At 41.7% G+C, this 18,734-nt stretch overlaps 1 protein-coding gene across 13 annotated transcripts in view; it reads left to right on the top strand.

The window, feature by feature from the left end:
- Scel (sciellin) overlaps positions 1-18,734 on the top strand; it is a 141,403-nt gene that overhangs the window by 29,653 nt on the left and 93,016 nt on the right. For 9 of the 13 annotated variants that reach the window (XM_038310486.1, XM_038310487.1, XM_038310485.1 and 6 more), the window contains 2 exons: positions 10,685-10,853; positions 11,256-11,302. In XM_038310486.1, coding sequence (XP_038166414.1) covers positions 11,289-11,302 — 14 coding nt within the window. In that variant the 5' untranslated portion in view covers positions 10,685-10,853; positions 11,256-11,288. Of the gene's footprint in view, positions 1-6,600; positions 7,099-9,541; positions 10,854-11,255; positions 11,303-18,181; positions 18,286-18,734 lie in introns of those variants that run through there. The other 4 variants (XM_038310489.1, XM_042054116.1, XM_038310492.1 and 1 more) reach the window with 4 other exon arrangements.

Raw genomic sequence — 18,734 nt, 5'->3', positions numbered from 1 at the left:
CTGCAAATTTCAAGATGTTGTTATTTTTTTTCTGCTGTGTAGTACTCCATTGTGTAAATGTACCACATTTTCCTTATCCATTCTTCAGTCGAGGGGCATTTAGGTTGTTTCTAGGTTCTGGCTATTACAAACAATGTTGCTATGAGCATAGTTGAGCACATGTCATTGTGGCACAATTGAGCATCCTTTGGATATACCCAAAAGTAGTATTACTGGGTCTTGAGGAAGGTTGTTTCCTAATTTTTTGAGAAATCGCCACACTGATATCCAAAGGGGCTATACCAGCTTGCACTCGCACCGACAGTGCAGGCGTGTTCCCTTTACCCCACATCCTCTCCAGCATGTAAATTGGGAGCATGGAGACCATGAGAGAGGGTTGAAGGGGAGGGGATAGGCAGGAAGGGGAGCAGAGAAAAATATAGAGCTCAATAAAATCAATAAAAAAGTGTTCATGGATATACATACATATTCATGTATGTAGCAACGATTAATGAAAAATAAGATATGAATTTGAAAAGGAGCAAAGAGTGGTATATGGGAAGTTTGGAAGTAGGGAGAGAGAGAAATGACGTCATCATATAATCTAAAAAAATAAAAGGAATATTTTAAAAATTGTATTTAAACTTAATAATACTAGCAATCATAAAGGTGTGCAGATTACAAATTCAATTTGTATCTTAAAGGTGAATAATTTACTATAATGAAGTGTTGGCTTCATTATAGTATAACACAACATTTTTGAAGGGAGGAAAAATCTAGGAACATTTAGATTTCATGTGTTTTGCAACCCATTTTTATCTCAGAGACAGCATCTTGCCCTGTTTCTGGTTATGCCTGGGCACCTGGTTTTGTTTGTTTGTTTTTGTGTTTTTTCCCCCAGTATTGTAGAAGAAAACGACATTGAAAGCTTGTCTCAGCAGGAACTGTTACTGGGCAAGTATTGCTACTTGGTTAATGATCTACATGATACCCCCTGTGCTTTGTGGTCCCTGTGGGCTGGGGCTTTGGAACTGTGATTCAGAACCCACTCAAAGTCCCCTTTGTTCAAAGGCCGGGAATGCATCACCAAACACATTTCCAAGATTTGATATCTCACCTTTCAGGTTAGATGGCTCTCCCTAGTGACAGATGTAGCAACCAAAGAATCTAGTTGTGCTTGTCAGCAAGTGACGCCTCTGCCTTTTTCCCAGACAAGAAGATGCACCGTGAATTGAATTGTTTGTGCTCCCAGCAATGCCACAAGCCGCCATATATGCCCTGTCTTTGCCTGCTCTCCATCAGAGAGTAACCTAGGTGAAAGCCAGAAAGCATCATTCTAATTTTAGCCAAGTCTCTAAGGCTTTTATTTTTAGGAATTAAAGGTTACTTTCTCTTTTAAGAAACAATCCATATTATTTTATTAATTCTTTAAGAATTTCATACGTCCATGCAATATCATACTCCCCCTTCACTGTCTACCTGTAGACCTCTTGTATCCTTTTGAAACTCCAGGGAGAATTGTTGAGCTGTAATTGACATCCTTGGTATTAAGAAGAGAAGAGGTAGGGTAGAAATGAAGCAAGCCTGGGTGAGATGCTTTCTTTGGCTTAGAGACACTTGGCAGTAATCTTCAAAAGAGGGTGTGTTCATCTTTCTTGGCATGGCTCTTGTTTACTTGTCCTGGAGCCCCACCTTTTACTTGAGGTAGCATTTTCTTCAATATGCTAGGCAGCTGCACTGAAAGTTCCCACAGTGCCAAAGTCTCTGGCGAGTTAGAAGCAAATTAAGCTTGGTTGTTTGTTCCATGGAGCAGAAAAAAAAATAGCCAGATGATTGCCTTGCAATTCAGAGTTGCTTGATATAGTGAGGCAAGCATTAAGCAAGTTGGGATAATTCATTATTATATATACTTATAAAACTACAAGCCCCAAGGCTATTGGTTGCTCTCCATAACTTGATGGTAAAGCTCTCTTGCTGATGACAACACTTACTTGTCATTAAACATGCAGAAGTCGAGCTGGAGCCCGACTGGAAGCTTCATCCCTACTAACTACCATTCACAAAACTAGAAGGTACTCTGTGCATTACTGGAGGAGGAAAGCCACCATCAATGTCACCCCTCTACAAACTTTGTGATCTACTGCAAGACACTCTGGTGCAATATTGGCATGAGCATAGGAGTAACCAAGCACCTTTAGATTGAATTTAAAGCCCACTTCATGAGATGCAACTCATTCCCGATGCTGCTAAAGTGGCCAAGAACTTGAGGCTAGGTAGGGGAAAACTGTATTGCTATTATTCAGCTAAAGAAGCATAGCACTATGATAAACAAAATGACTCCCAATGTCACACTGTGTACCCATAGATCAGTGCATCATTCAATGTGCCGCAGATAGCTTAAGTTTTTCAAGAGATGGAAAGTAACACAGAGATCTGGACAATGTGCAGAGAGTTATAGACTTTGAAGCACTCGGTTGTTAATGGGATGACTTCATCAAAACCCTCCTCTTAAGGCTCAGAGATCCAGAAGGCAAAACCAAAGAAAGTGGCAAAGATCAGAGGTGGTGGATGAGGACTACAAGGTAACATTGACTGCAGGACACAGTGGACCGATGCACACACGAACTCACAGGAACTGTGGTACCACACACAGGACCTTGCAGAAGCTCACATTAGATGGGGTCCCAGCACTGAGAAGGCGAAGTAGACACAAGGCCCCACCCCAAGAAGCTATTTGCAATTGATGCCTACTGGCAGAGAGAAATTTTTCTCTGATGCAGTGAGACTGGATATAGCAACCATAACCCAGGGCAGGCGCCGTGTCCAGGAGTTAGTCAACACAGAACGAGCTCTGTGGGTTTTTATTCGCTGGGCTTTAATTTCACTTTAGCATTTGTGGGTTTATTTGTTGTTTTACTTTGTTTGTTTTTTTAAGAAGGAGTGAGAACATGAAATTGGGTGGCTGAGAAGGTGGGGAAAACCTGGGAGGTGTTTGGGAAGAAGAAAAACATGATGAAAAAATTTTTAAATAAAAAGTTTTTTAAAAATCATAAAATAAATTGTCAAGGAGCATTTTATTTCACCAGAAGTGCTATTCTACTTTTATTAGTTTTTACTAGCAACTTTACTTTTTAATAAAACTCATAACTACTAAAGGTATTGGTTCTGGGCCTTGGATTTTCAGATTTAAATTTTAAGGTGGAGATTTTTGTGAAGGACTAATTGTTAGTGCAAAAACATAGTGACCAGATGTGTAAGCTTTAGGGGCTGATTGACATGAAGGTTTCCTCGAGCAAGAACTCTCTGGGACTGAAGGCTTCCTGAGGCCAGGGATCTTTGGTTAGCACACTCATGCCTCTGTCTACAAAGTGCCTAACATATTGTTAAAACAAAACTATAAGAGCGCTTGCTACTTCTGTTTCTTTCTGTGCATGAGCTTTCTCTTTCAGCTAATGTTTTCACACACAGAGAGTGACTTGCTGCTTTTTGAAGAACAGATCAGTTCTGCAGGCTAATGCATGCCTGAAAGATGAAACACTTTTCAGAACTCTGACATGCTTGGCTGCCTGCTCCCATGATCTTGCTCATAGTTTTTATTGAAATTATTTATGAAGCTATTTCCTTATTTAATGATTAAATGAGATCAGAAATGTACCTAATATTAAATGTTTTAGTATCCAAATAAAGGAATTCTCAGTGTTCAGAGTTGAAAAGTAGGAAAGGGTTTTTTTTATAGTCTATTATTATTACTGTTATTAATACTATGATAGTGTGTCGGGACATGTGCATATGCTACCACACACTTACAAGACCAGATGACAATCTTGTGAAGTAGGTTCTTTCTTTTCCTGGGCTCCAGGGATTGAACTCAGATCATCAGGCTTGGGTGGCAGATGTCTTTGTCATCTCTCTGGCACTAGATTTTATTGTTGCTAAAAATTTCAATTGATTAATATCTTTCATATTCTATGACCTGTAACCATCAACAAATTTCAACAGCACCAAAATTAAAGCTATGCTTCATAACCAAATTAAGTTTTGGAGAAATAATTTCTCAAGGGTGTTCTGTAACTAAAGGGCATCTGTGTGGAGTGCTCATGGTACTCAACTTGGATTGTGTCAAGAGGCTGCCTGTCAATGGCTATGAATGGCACACAATTTCATCTGCCTTCATGACTAATTATAGTACCATTGGCTGCGAGCCAGCATTAGAGCTTCAAAACTGAGTGCTGTGGGATGATGTTCTTGTACCCTGTAAAGATTAGTCCCTTGTATTGATTTAACAAAATGCTTATTGGCCAGTATCCAGGCAGGAAGTATAAGTGGGATGGCTAGAACAGGAGAATTCTGTGAAGAGGAAAGGCTCAGTCTTCAGTCATAACCCAGACGCAGAGGAAGCAAGATGAGAATGCCTTACTGATAAAGGTACCAAGCCACTTGGCTAACACAGACAAGAATTATGGGTTAGTGTAAGATGTAAGAGTTAGTAAATAAGAAAGCCTGAGCTAATAGGCCAACTAGTTTAAAATTAATGTAGGCCTCTGTGTGTTTCTTTGGGACTGAATGGCTGTGGGACTGGGCAGGACAGAAACCTCTGTCAACAAATGAGTAGAGGTATTTCATATCCAAAACCTATTAGCTATAGCTACAATATTGATATGAATGCAGACAAAATACAATAATGTACCATAAACAAAACATCTACAAATGCCACAATAATGGGTATTTAGATATTGATAATTCCCAACCTTATATTAAGACTTCTTTCTTCCTGTGTGGTACTGGGAATTGAGCTTAGAGCCTTGGACATGCTATTCAGTGCTCTACCACTGAGCCATATACCATGACCCCCCTTTACTACTTCATATTTTAAGACAGGTTGTTGCTAAGTTATCCAGGCTGGGTGTGAATTTGCTCTGTAGCCCAGGCAGGCTGTAAGTTTGTGATCCTGCCTGATTACAGAGGATACACAATTCCCAGTTTAATTTTCCATCTTCTATTGAAATTAGATGTGATTGTCAGGTGAAATTCTGGCTGACAAGAAGGAAGTAGAAAGTTTGGGGTTGAAAATGAAAGGCTGGAAAAGCTAAAGGCCGACACCTCAGCCCCCAGGATAAGTTGAAGGCCATGGGACCCCTCTTTAGAGGAAGTATTTGTTAATGGAGGACCTAAGTTACACAAAGTTGCTGACTACAGCCTATTCTCCCACTCAGAGTCAGACAGAGAATGTTGACCACCCAACTTCCCCTATCAGTTGGGTAATATTTCAAACAGCCCCTGAGGTTAGCAAAGGGTCAGCAGATGTCTGGAGGACATAACCGAGGAGCTGTTGCTATCCTCCTTAGATAATAATAGCCTATCAGGAACTAACAGCTAAGCTTTATCTAACCTTCAGCCAATTATGATATAGGATACGCAATTTTGTATTTTGAAACTGTAACCTTGTGACTGCTTTGTAATTTTTGTCTTTCTAAACCCCTTACAATAGTAGATGGGGTCCTTCTCCCTCCATCTACTGTGCCAGACTGTGAGGCAGAGGACCCGTGCTATCCTGTTATAAATGAAACCTTACTTTTGCATTTGAAAGTGTGGCTCTGTGGTGGTCTTCTTGGTGGTCCTAGGACTTGGGCACAACAAAAGTCTAGTTAAGTCTTTTTAGCAATGGAGAGTTGCTTTCCTCAACATGAATGTAATGGCTGTTGCTTCAGAAGCAAGCTTGGAGGAATAGAATCCTGGAACTGTAAGGCTTCAAGGATGATAAACAGATGCACAAACATGGCAGGACACAAAGACAGAAGGAGCCAGGATACCAATGACTCAAACACTCCCTTAACTTGGATGTAGAAATCTGTTTCTGCCTTAGGCTCTTGATATGTTCACTGTAAGTGTAACTCCAGGTAATGCTAAAGCTGGTTTTTATTTTTGAAAGAAAGATGCTGGGGAAATTATGAAAGACAGGAATGTCTTGAGAGAGTATTTTAAAGCAGTGGCTCTTGCTGGGTGGTAGTGGTGCATACCTTTAATCCCAGTGCTCTGGGGGCAGAGGCAGGAGGTTTCTGTGAGTTCAAGGCCAGCCTGGTCTACAGAGCAAGGTTCAGGACAGTCAGAGCTACACAGAGAAACCCTTTCCTGAAAAACAAAAAAATGCAAAATAATAAAGAAGAGGTGGTTCTCAATCTTCCTAACTCTGTGGCCCTTTGATCCTGTCCCTCATGGTGTGGTGACCTCCAATCATAAAATTATTTCATTGCTACTTTATAACTGTAATTTTGCTACTTTTATGAGTTATAATGTAAATATTTTTTAAAGATATACATTTGCTAGAAGGGTCATGACCCACAGGTTGAGAAACACTGTTTAAAGGCCTCCCAGGAGGAGGTGTTCCAGTCATAGGAGATAAGGAATCCTTGGAAATTGCTTATTGCTACCACAAGCTTCATTAAAAACTATTTTATTATGATTTTTGATTTTTCAATAATTTAATACTTAAAAATTAACATGAAGAGTATTCAGAGCATATTTTCACCCTTCCACTAGATTCAGTTACTGCCACCATTTGACTCTACGTCTTTGACAGTTTGTTTCCTCACCACAAATCAACCATTATATGAATATTAAACTGTCCACCCCAGTCCTTTTCCTCTGTGCTACTAGCCCCTAGACATTCCCTAACAGTAGCAATATCCTCCTTCATAATAAGAATCCAGCCTATAATTGAAGGAAATGTCATACAGAGGCACTGGGGCCACAAAGCTGTTAGCTTTTGGCAGGTCTCAACCCCTTACTTTGCTGCATTTCTCCCGCCAATGTAGGACACAATCTGTGCTCAGATATTTCCTTAACCTTCAATTGTCTTCTGTCTCAATAACATTTTGAAGATTGTCTCTGTCCTCTTTTTTACTCGAATATTCCTCATTGGGCTTTCTGTTTTCTCTTTGTTAGAGTCAAGTATGCATTCTATACCAGATGCTTCTCTGAGGTCACCGTGTCCTTCTCCAGGCATTTTATGTGGAGTCTGCCCCTCTCTGCTGATGTCAATAAGGCAGTGAAAGTGTTGCTTAGTTTTCACCCTGTATAATTGCTTTGTTTTCACCTTGAAATTAATTAGCAGCATGTGTGGTAAGACCCATTAAGTGCATGCCAAGTTTCTGCTCTTCATCAAAATCTCTTTTTAGATTTAGCATCTGTTGATGTTTCTTGTCTGATTCAATCTTCCTTTTGATACTATGATAGTGTAAATGGTTTTCAATCTCTTCCCACCCCTGACATTTACTTCCCAGCACTCAGCTATCTACCTTAGGTAAGAGACTTCCTCCTCTCCCCTCCCCATCCCTCTAGTTGTGATGCATGCCTTAAAAAATGTGTGTAACCCTTCTTCCACAGCAAGGCTTTGACATTTAACAGTGTAAGCTCACTCATCCACAGCTCGATCTTGTAACATATCTGAATTGTTTCAGAATCACATCACTTGCATCACTGCAAAAGCAAATCTATTTTAAATAGGTCAATTGTAAAAATAATAAATTTATTATAAGTAAATCTGTTTTAAAAGGCATTTTGAGGGCTGGAGAGATGGCTTAGTAGTTAGAAGCACTTATTACTTTCACCATAAATTCGGATCCAGGCATCTATGTCAAGCCATTGATGAGTTTCTGTAACTCCAACTCCAAGTGATCCAATAATCTCTTTTGGTCTCAATGGGTACCTGCATGCACATGCATGCATGTACATACATAGAAACACACATGCACAAATAAAATACAATAAAAATAGTTACCTGCTTTTAGTTGTACACCCACCCTCTTTTCACTCCATAAATATTATTTTAAGAACAAAACAAGTTTAAAGTTATCAGTGTGCACTCCTGTTGATTCCACTGGCCTAAGACTATAAACATAGCTTGAGAAGACTAGAAATGGTTTTTGCTCCAAAATCCAGTGTTTCTTATGTTTGGCACATTAATAATGCTGAGTGTACATGTCTACATGCATACATGCATATGTGTGATGACTATTGGTAAGTAAAAGTGTTTGTCTAAAAGTTAAAGCTTACTATGAGCACTTTTTTCTTGTTTTTAACACTCAGCAAAAGAAATGAGTTGTATCATGTTCCAAAGTGTAAAAGGTGAATCTGGGAAGTCTGCACGCTGAGTGAATCCACCATTTGGGAGGAGGCAGAATTATAGGAATAGTAATTATAGGAATGGTAAGATAAACCTGTGGTTTGTAAGGCTTAGGGAAGGGGGCTTAAGGCATGAATAGGTGGAGAAGGATTCTTAGGGAGGTGAAGTATTCTGTATGGCACCTACATACCCAAAACTCACCTTTAAGAAATGTGTATGCAATAATCACCACAAAAGCGTAAAATTCAGGATTACATCACACGTTACCAGCAGTTATAAAATCAAAAGATTATTTGGGAGAGAGAAATAAGAAGCTAATATTTGTTCATTTAATTTTTTCTGCAATGATACCAAGAAGCTGCATAGAAATTCTCCGAGAGGTTTTGGTGTGTTCCAGGTTCTGTTGTGTTTTAGGTGAACCTGGAGACACAGAGAAAGGCGTGATGCTTAGAAATCCCGACTGAGGGCCGGGCGGTGGTGGCGCACGCCTTTAATCCCAGCACTCGGGAGGCAGAGGCAGGCGGATCTCTGTGAGTTCGAGACCAGCCTGGTCTACAAGAGCTAGTTCCAGGAAAGGCTCCAAAGCTACAGAGAAACCCTGTCTCGAAAAAACCAAAAAAAAAAAAAAAAAAAAATCCCGACTGAGGATCTCATGCTAGTTTCCCAAAGGAATGTGAGGATCAGAGGGAGAGTCTTTTCACAGCTCAGACCCAGACTTCTCAGGCTCACTACCTGTGTCAGTTTGTTGGACTAGATCTAGAACACAAGAACTCTTTCTTCATACGTCTCTCTCTGCACTCACAACCAAATATATCACCCACTACATCCTGTGTGCTGCACTGTTCTCCACGTTCAAGGCCCTTTTGATGTTCATCTCCTCATCACCCTCTTTCAGAGTAGTGTCATCTCTTGCCTGAAATGTGGTGCCTCCCTCTAGATGTTCTCACCAAGGTTGGATTGCCATAGCCAGGTTAGCCTTTTGTAAAGAAAAAAGAAAAAGGCTTTATGTGAAGCAAAACATAAACACAGTAAAATGGTCAGACTTTGATGTGGGAGTCCTCTCTGTATGCTGCGAATACCATTGGTTAATAAAGAAAGCTGCCTTGGCTTGTTGATAGGGCAGAACTTAGGTAGGCGGGGAAAACTAAACTGAATGCTGGGAGAAAGGAGGTAGAGTTAGAGAGAAGCCATGTAGCCCTGTTGGAGACAGATGCCGAAACTTTACCTGGTAAGCCACTGCCACATGGCTATACACAGATTAATAGAAATGGGTTAAATTAATATGTAAGCATTAGCCAATAAGAAGCTAGAACTAATGGGCCAAGCAGTGATTTAAATAATATAGTTCTGTGTGGTTATTTCAGGGCTGAACAGCCGAGAACCAACAAGTGGCCTCCCTTCAACAAGACTTTAATTATATAGCTCAATTCAAATTTGCGTTCTTACACATTATAATCACTATTTAAATCACAATAATGTAGTGAAGGCCTCTGATAACCCATCAACCTCCAGTGTGGTCCTATTGCAACATCTTGGTTTTGGCCAATGGGAAGAGAAAGTGCCCCAATAAATGCTGGAAGCAGTTTCTCAATTTACCTTCTGGGAGGGAAGTCAGTTACGTTAGGACACTATGCTAAAAAGGCCTGAGAGGTGCCTGTTGTTGTAGTGGAGCAGCCATGAGCTCATTCACAATTCTGTTATCATAGAATAAAAGGGAAAATAAATTGTGATGGAAGCTAGCTGCTTCTGTTACAATAGTATCATTATATTTTCTAACTTATAAAATATTTTTATCTCACTATATGTTTAGCACTTCTTTACATTTTTTTTTTCAGTAAAGTTAATAATCCCCACTCCATGTCCTGCATGTTTTTTCTTAGATGTATTTTTTTGGAGTTTCATATTCTAAGCACTTTGTTCATTTAATTTTCTGTGTGGTCTATAGAGGGTAATGCAAATTAATCTAGTATGTTTCTTTTATATATTTATTCTTTTAAACTAACACCCCTGCTTGGTATATTTGTGGATGGTGCTTATATAATCTGTGCAACACGCAACTATAGTCCTTATAAAGTAACTACAATTATATCTATAGGCGGTTTGTAGTCACAGTGACTTCATGCTCTGGGAGTGTGAAATCAAGCATGGTTTGGATAGTGCTTCCTTTGTGCTCACCTCTCAGTTGTGATGTCTAAGGTGTAATCCCCCTGCCATCTTGTCCGTTCCTTCTAGTCATCATTTGATGGACAGCCTTTTCAGAGACTGCAGTTTCCTCTTCTATCTGGTGTAGGGATCACATATGTGCAGCTGATCTTTATCCAGGAGTCCTTCTCCCTGAGTATCCTCCGGGGAAATAGAAACAATTATTAGAGGAGAAGCTGAGAGGCTAGAGCTCACAGGCTCTGCACTGGAGTGGGCTGGAGAGGAAGAAGGGCTGGAGACCATTATTCGCTAGTATCTTCTGCTCCGGCACACCATCAGCAATGATCATAGACTGTCTACAGGTGACTGTAATGTAGTCCCTGTGCTAACGTCCTGAGGATTTGATATAACTGCTGTCTCTGTATTTTTCTTGTTTTTCAGGTGGTCATTATGGCGAATAGGAAGTGGCTGATTTATTTCATTTGCCTCTCCCCATGGATGACCCACTCAGTCTTCCTTGTTTACAAACTCCAGGAGGGTCATACATGGTTCACAAATGATTCACAGACCGTGAGAGCTGACTCCTGTTGAGTCAACAAGGCCCAGGATGGTAGGTAGCACAGCTCATCTCTGCAGGTTCCATGATTCACCCACCTGACATGTGATGCTCCTCAGCATCCATGATGAGGTTAGCAGAGCAGTAAATTGCACAAATAAACAGACCACATGTCAAAACAGACGGGGGTAGCTTCAACTTGAATCCAGTAGGAACAAAAGTCAAAAAAGACGAAATTGGAATCAAGTTCTTCCTCTTGAGTCCTTGCTTTTTCCAGTGACTGCTCTGGCCTACAGAAGGACAGAGGTATCTCTGGTATTTCACAGAGGGAAGCCTGTGAGGAAAGAGGAAACCAGGGGTATTCATGCAAAGTGCCCAGTGTTACGTCCATGGCTTACCTGGGCTAGTCTAAAATCACTTGCCAGTGTAATTTTTTTTTTTTTTACATCTTATCAGTACCAGAGGGAGTCTACAGACATTTCAATATAAATGTGGATTTCAGGGTAAGTACAACTTAATAGTAATCTCCTTTTAAGAAACTCTAGGTGATGCCGTGCCTCTGGCTGAGGAACTTGTTCTTCTTGCCACACCTTATGGGGAAGACACTGCTGCCAAATTCCTGCACACAAATCCCCAAAGAATGTCTTTGAGAGTGTGTTTGCTAGGCCTTGTCAAGGTTTTCAGTGTAGGGCGGGTCAGCCCAGGGAGCAGGCTGCATACCTTTCTGGGGAGACCAGGAAGCTGTCCTGCAAAGCAGAGGGCAGAAGAGCTTGGGAGCCTTACTTTAGGTGTTTACTGGAGTTCGGATTTTCCTGGAGGTGTTCAGAGCACCTCTCTCTCCTTCTCTCTCTTCCCTCCCCCAGCCCCCGTGTGTGTGTGTGTGTGTGTGTGTGTATGTATAAATGGTAGTTGTTGGTTATTATTTTAAAATAAGTTCTTTTACTTTTAGAAAATGACTCCCTTATCCTGGTGGTAGTGGTGCGTGTCTTTGTTCCCAACACTTGAGAGGCAGAGGCAGGCGGATCTCTGTGAGTTCAAGACCAACCTGGTCTACAAGAGCTAATTCCAGGACAGGTTCAAAAACTACAGAGAAACCCTGTCCCGAAAAACAAAACAAAACAAACAACAACAACAACAAAAACTGAAAATGACTCCCTTGACCAGTCACTTGTCTTATTTATTTTTTATGGTTGCAATTTATTTTTTATATTATATTATATTTTTTATTCACTTTACATACCAGCCACAGTTCTCCCTCCCCTCCTCTCCCTCCCCCTGTCTCTCCCTAACCCACCCCCATCCACTCCTCAGAAAGGGTATAAGGCCTCTCATGGGGAGTCAGCAAGCCTGGCACATTCAGTTGAGGCAGGACCCCCCAGTCACGTGTCCTTACTGATGGCTCTTTTACTGTGATATCTTTAAATTCTCATATAATAATTTTGCACATTTACATGCATATGGAATAACATTTCAATGTGTCAACCTTAAAAGATGATTAGATCAGGGTAATTGGTGTAATTGGGATAATCTTCAACCTCAAATACCTGTAATTTCTCTGTGTTATGAGCATTCAAAATCATCTCTTTTATTTTGAAATAGTGATATTGGTTTTGAAATATTGTTAATGAACTATGCCAACCACAGTTACCTCACTGTGCTACGGAATGCTAGAGGTGACTTTTCTTGTCTGACTTTACCTCTAGGCCTGTTGACCTTCCTGTCTGTCTCACCCGCTAGCCCCCATCTTTCCCTGGTAACCAGAGTCCTGCTCCTGGATTCCAAAGCTGACATTTTTTAGCTTTCACACTTACATGAGAACAAGGCAGTATTTGTCTTTCTGTGCCCGACTTGCTCTATTTACCCTGACTGACCAAGTTTTTTTTTTTAACATTTTGTGGTGGGCTTCTGGTCTTGACAAGCCAGTCATGTGACATATGATGGTGCTCTTTCCTTCTGCTCTTGGGGTTACTCCAGGACTTCCCACAAAAGCTCACACTCTTCCCAGGTCTCTGCTGAGAAGGTAGAAACAAAGGCACACATCCAACTCCTCTTTGGATTCCGCCGCTGGCTTCATCGCCATCAAGTGTTGTGTTTATTATGAGCTGCCCCACTCAAGGGACTCTACAGTTTTTTAACTATTGGAAATTATAAGGACTGGACAAAAGAGGCTTTATTGGAACCTAACGGGAGTTATTTTTCCTGAAAGACTGGTGTTCTCTCTCTAATCTAACAATCACAAATTACTTTAACAGATAACAAAATGGGGCTTATTTGGGAAAGAAAAGGCAGTGAAAGAACTCATGTTTTTAGGTAGTAGCAATCTGAGACTAACACATTGTTAATGTGACTTATTCTAGAATCTGAGGTGAAAGTCAGAATGTATAGATTATAGCCATTTCTGTAAGGAAATGGGTCAGCAGTAGCAGCTTTCATTCACAGAGAGAATTTATGAAGAGCAATAATTGATTCTGTAATACGAACACATCAGCTTGAGAACTCTCCCCTCCCCCTCTTCATGGCTTGCCATTCATTGCCAGTCAGACTTTGATGGCTCTTTCTTTCAATGATGGAGTCCAGTTACAGAGCTTATCAAAGGTTCATAAAGAAAAACATTAATGAGTGAAGAAGTGTGCATTGAGTGTCTCTTTATTTTTCTGCATGCACCTTCATCTAGTTGACTAGTCAGGGATTCTGGGAAAGCAAGTCCAGTGAAGTGGGTGGGTCTCATGTAATTAATATTGGTGAGTTTCCTATGCGTGTCAGATGTTTGGCTGTGAATGAAAGGGAATTCAACCTATTTTTCTGGGGGCCTGCTATGGCTCTCAGAGGCTTTGGACAATAGTCTGAGTCACTGAACTTCACCAAGAGGCCGCAGTAGAGAAGAAGCATGAAGTCCACTAACTTTGCTTAGCAGGTCCTGTGGTTGTAGTTACGGCTGTCTGCAGATTCATGTTGTTGCATAACAGAGACCAAACATGTACACTCCCCAGCCTTTCTCCAAAGGGTTGGCCATGGGTGTGTGAAGTCAAGACTCCCTCCCTGTTTCTGTGTTGCAGAATTATAGTTAGGCTGGATGGACGAGTCAGGTGATGTGGCGATGTCGGAGGGGGAGGGAGATCTGAAGACTGGTGAGAATTTGAGGGTTGACTTTTCAGCACAGAGACTATAGGACTTGACTGTAAAGGCTTCTCACAGGCACATGAGACAGGGGGTGCTAAGAAGTAGAGCAATGGCAGCAGCAGGAGAAGGGGCGGAAGAAATGTTGAGAAGCAGAGAGCTCCTCCTTTGGCCGATTGCCTGCTGTGAAACTGTAGCTATGTTTCTAAAGGTCTCTAAGTCTCAGCTTTTGTTTTATTCCTGTGAGACGACAGTATTTTGAAATGCTGAAATGAGATACCATGAGTCTGTAGTCTTAGCACCAAGGAGAGCAAGGAAGGAGGACAGCAAATTTGAGGCCAGCCTGGACTACATAGGGAAACACTGCCAAAGGAAAAATAAAAGAAAGAAGAAAGGAATAGAGGGAAGGAGGAAAGAAAAGGAAGGAGGGGGGAATTGAAGGAGAAAGGGAGAGAGGAGAATTAAGAAGAGAGAAAAGAAAGTAGTAGGGTGAAGTCAGATAAGGCACGAATGGCTGGAAGTTTGTTGACATGGTGCATGCACAGATGCATCCCCTGGTTTTAAATGGACAGCAATATCATTTCCACACAAACTAAGTTAATGAATTCATTTTTTTCCAGTCAGGGTTTCTCTGTAGCTTTGGAGCCTGTACTGGAACTAGTCCTGTAGACCAGACTGGCCTCAAAATCAGAGATCTGACTGCCTCTGCCTCCCGAGTGCTGGGATTAAAGACGAGCACCACTACTGCCTGGCTAAGCTGATGAGTGTTATTCAAGTCTCCCAGACCACGCAGAAGCTCATTTTATGGTTTATAAAATAAAATATTTGATAAATCCTATTCCCCTTTTCTTCTTTAACTTCTCCTTGAACAAGGAGGGAGAGAAAAGCAAAAGTCGCATCTTTCCAATAGGACTGGTCTGCACAGGTCGGGGGTTAAGTGTCAGTAGCCACGGCTGCTGCAGGGCATTCTGCTATGCTCTCCCTTTTTCATGTTGCCCGCTGCTGCTTCTTCACACTTCAGTGGCAGAGTTGAGGGGTTTGCATATGGCCAGCAGAGCCCCAAATGAAATACTTCCTACCTAGTCTTTAGGAGAAAGATGTCCTGTCTCTGGCTGAGCTGCACACGAAGAGGCATCACACATTTAGTGTCTGATGCTGCCATGAACCTGTGCCCCATCTATGCTGGAAATCAAGGGCTGTCACGTTTTATTCTCTAACACTAGATTTGAAGATTTCTTAAATTCTTGGGAGGAATCTCCCCTAAGGGGGAGGAGATGTTTTGTAAGATGTATTTTTTTTTAGCTAGTTGTCATGTTTTAAGTTGATGAGAGTTTTGGAATCTCAAGTTGTTATTACATCATTTATGCAACACTTGTATATAGATAAGTGTAGCTGAGTCATGTTTTAGCCTGCCTTCACCTTCTCTATATCTGGTGTTAGTAACAGAGCTGATAAAGTTGAATTTTGTTTTTATGAAAGACAGGGGAACGTTAGCAGGTATAATCTTCCCGAATAAAACAATTATTGAGTAGACACAATGGAAGACAAAGTGGAAATCAATGGTGGAAACCTAAAAGCACATAAAACTTGAAAGGAGCACAGGATACAGGAGCTAAGACAGCAAGTTGGGACTGGGGAGGTAGGTGAGAAGACAAAGACACTGATGGATAGAATTAGATCTCTGAATCCGTGTCAAACTCCAGATATCATGGTGCATAGCAGCAATCCTAGCACTCCTCTGGCGAGTTGGGAGTCAGAGACAGGAGGTAGCCTGGAACCTTGCAAGCTGGCTTGTGCTAGCACAAACTGCAGCCATAGAAACCTATCTGCCTCAGCAAGCTAGAAGGTGAGAACTCACAAAGTTATCTCTGATTTCCATAGACACATATCCACCCCCACATACACACACATATACTCACATACATACACACTATACACACACACAACCACACACACACATATTCACCCCCCCACATATACTCAAATACACACACTCACACTACAATTCTCAAATTATCAAATCTAACTTTTCTCAATAGCCTTTAGTTCTAACTGCTCCAGTAAGAATAGTGAGACTCTTGGTTGGGAGAAATGGTGTAAAATTAAAATGTTGACAAGGTTTGCTCTGTCAAAGCATCTACAACTCACCGTTTTCCAGGGACACAATTAGAGAATAACAATAATCACAGATTTGTTACAATAGAAGGATGACTCACAGTTTTGCAATAATACTTGGAAGATTTGAAAATTCCAGAACTATCTGAAAGTAGAGAATAAAATAAGATTCACCTATTTGATTACATAGGCACAGGGACTGGGAGACACTTTGCAGATGGGCTGTGAGGAGGGGTGTGAACAAAGGAGCAAGCAGGCAGGAGAGGGGCAGGGGTGGGGAGTGGAGGGCTCTCAGATGCCGCAAGGGCACAAAGCCATGTCACATTTTGGGTCACTCAGGAGGTTTGAGAGAATGCGTGTGAAGTAAAGAAAAATTGCAACAGAAACACAGCTGAGACTATGGGAGCCACATTTCTCTAGTCAGTGAAGGCCTGGGACACTAAGGGAGAAGCAGTTATTGGCTTCCGTTTCATTTCTAGTGACTTCAGTGCTTTTTCCTCATTGGCCCTAAGTAATACGAATGCATTCAAACAATATACCATCTCTTAGAACTAGTTCAGGCTTGAGAAGGACTCAGAGACAAATAAACTCAGATACACTTTCAAGTTGTATGCATCTTGATAGCGGACCTACGCTCAGTTCCCCAGCACCCATGTAACAGTAACAGTTGGGTACAATGGGGTGTCTATGACCTTAGCCCTGTGGTAGTGGAAGCAGAGAGGTGGATCCTTGGAGATTTTCAGCAAGGAACCCCGTCTCATAAATAAGGTGGAGAGAAACTGAGAAAGACACCTGAGATCAACTTCCAGCATATGAGTACGTGTGAACAGCCCCTACCCTCATGCGTGCACTCTCTCTCTCTCTCTCTCTCTCTCTCTCTCTCTCTCTCTCTCTCTCTCTCTCTCTCTCTCACACACACACACAGAGAGAGAGAGAGAGAGAGAGAGAGAGAGAGAGAGAGAGAGAGACATACAAAATCACATGTAAACATTTTACATACACTACAAGTCAGAGCTAAATGTTTCACTATGAAAACCATCATTGCTTTAGATTTTCAAAATCCCTCTGCCTAGAATTAAGGCTCATTCAGGAAGTGACCTCCTGCAATCAGGAAGTGATCAGCTCCAATCCATCTTGCAATTGTCTGGCCCTCCCACCTGGATGTGTCTACCTGTTTTTCTTGTCAAAGGCACAGCTAAGCTGGACTGCAGTGTTTAGGAGCAGCCCTAAGGAGGTTAATTGGTGTGCTGATGATTTGAGATGACCCAGGAAGCATAGATGATCCAGTTCCTTTTAGTCATGTTTCAGAACACTAAGCTTCCTTAAATCCTCCTTGCTGTGATGAAAGCTATGCCAGCATCCGCTGTAAGAGAACTTTAAACCATTCTTAGCACATTAAAAATTAAAAATTCATTAAAATTGGTGTGTGTGTGTGTGTGTGTGTGTGTGTGTGTTTGGATACACATGTCAAAGTCTGCATGTGGTTGGAGGACACCCTGCAGGAGTCAGTTTGCTCCCTTCACCACATGGGTTCTGAGGGCCAAACTCAGGTCATCAGGCTTGGCAGCCAGTGCCTCTACCCACTGAGCCATCTTGCTGGCTCTCTTTTTAATTCCATTAAAAAACACATTGTGAAATAATATAAGGATGAGAAGTCTTACATTCAGGGTGTGATAGTCCTCTGACGTCTCTATGAAACGCTCCGCATGTGGAATTTCTATTCCTTCTTTATCTTCTGGTCCTAGATTTCGTGCAGATGTTCTTTTCCCAACTGAGCAGTACAGATGTCTATGGCCCCACATCCCAAGTAGTATGGGGAGGGATGGAGGGAGAGATTCCTTCTACCTGAGGTTTCATTTTGCTTTTAAAAGCACATTCGCAATTGGTTGGCTGGGATCCCAGCTTGCCAGTGTCGTGTGCTGTGGGTATTAGTTAAAAGAGTAAAAAGAAAGCATTTGGGGTACAGCACCGAAGTTATATGAAGAACTCACCAACAGAGACAGTAGGCCTCTGGATGAGACTGTTTCTGTTGAGCTGGTATTTGTGCAAGGCGACACCCTCTTTCACACCGCCTACCTCCTCCCTGCATGACTCAGTGCTGAGAGAGAAGCCTGTAAGCTGTTCATTAACAGAGTCAAGTGGAGGTGGGACCGGCTCCTAGGAAGCTCCAGGTGCCCGTTTGTTTCAGCCAGATCCTCTTGGGGAATCACTGCGGGCCAGTGAGCCAAGAGTCCTGGGTTTCTGCGCAAGAAAGGTAAGCTGGGTTCTACTTGCAAAGATAAATACAGCTGCTTTGCATTTCGCGCGGAACTTTCTCTGCTTTCCCTCCAAACGATTCAGATCGGGGCTGTCTGCATTATCTTTGACTTGTTTCCAGTTAAATTTTGACGGTCTCTGAGGAGCATTTTGTGTGCCAGTACCTCCGTGGCTTTTAACTTGGCTGTGGTACAACATCACGGCATCACAGAAACAGGGAGCCTTTGAGTTTCCCGTGGGAGCTGGAAGCTTGGGAATTCGACTTCACATAAAGATAATGAAGCTCTCACTCAGCACTCACTGGTCTGTTTTCTCCAGTGACTATAAAATTGTTTTATAAAAGGATCTTCCCGTTTTCATCGCTGACGTTTCTAGTGAAATTTTAAACTTTATTGGTGTACAAATAGCGTCATTTTTCTTTCTCAGCTGCGACGAACACTGCAAACC

This window comes from Arvicola amphibius, chromosome 13 (genome assembly GCF_903992535.2).
Source record: "Arvicola amphibius chromosome 13, mArvAmp1.2, whole genome shotgun sequence".
NCBI lineage: Eukaryota > Metazoa > Chordata > Mammalia > Rodentia > Cricetidae > Arvicola > Arvicola amphibius.
This window is presented reverse-complemented; position numbering and strand designations above follow the sequence as displayed.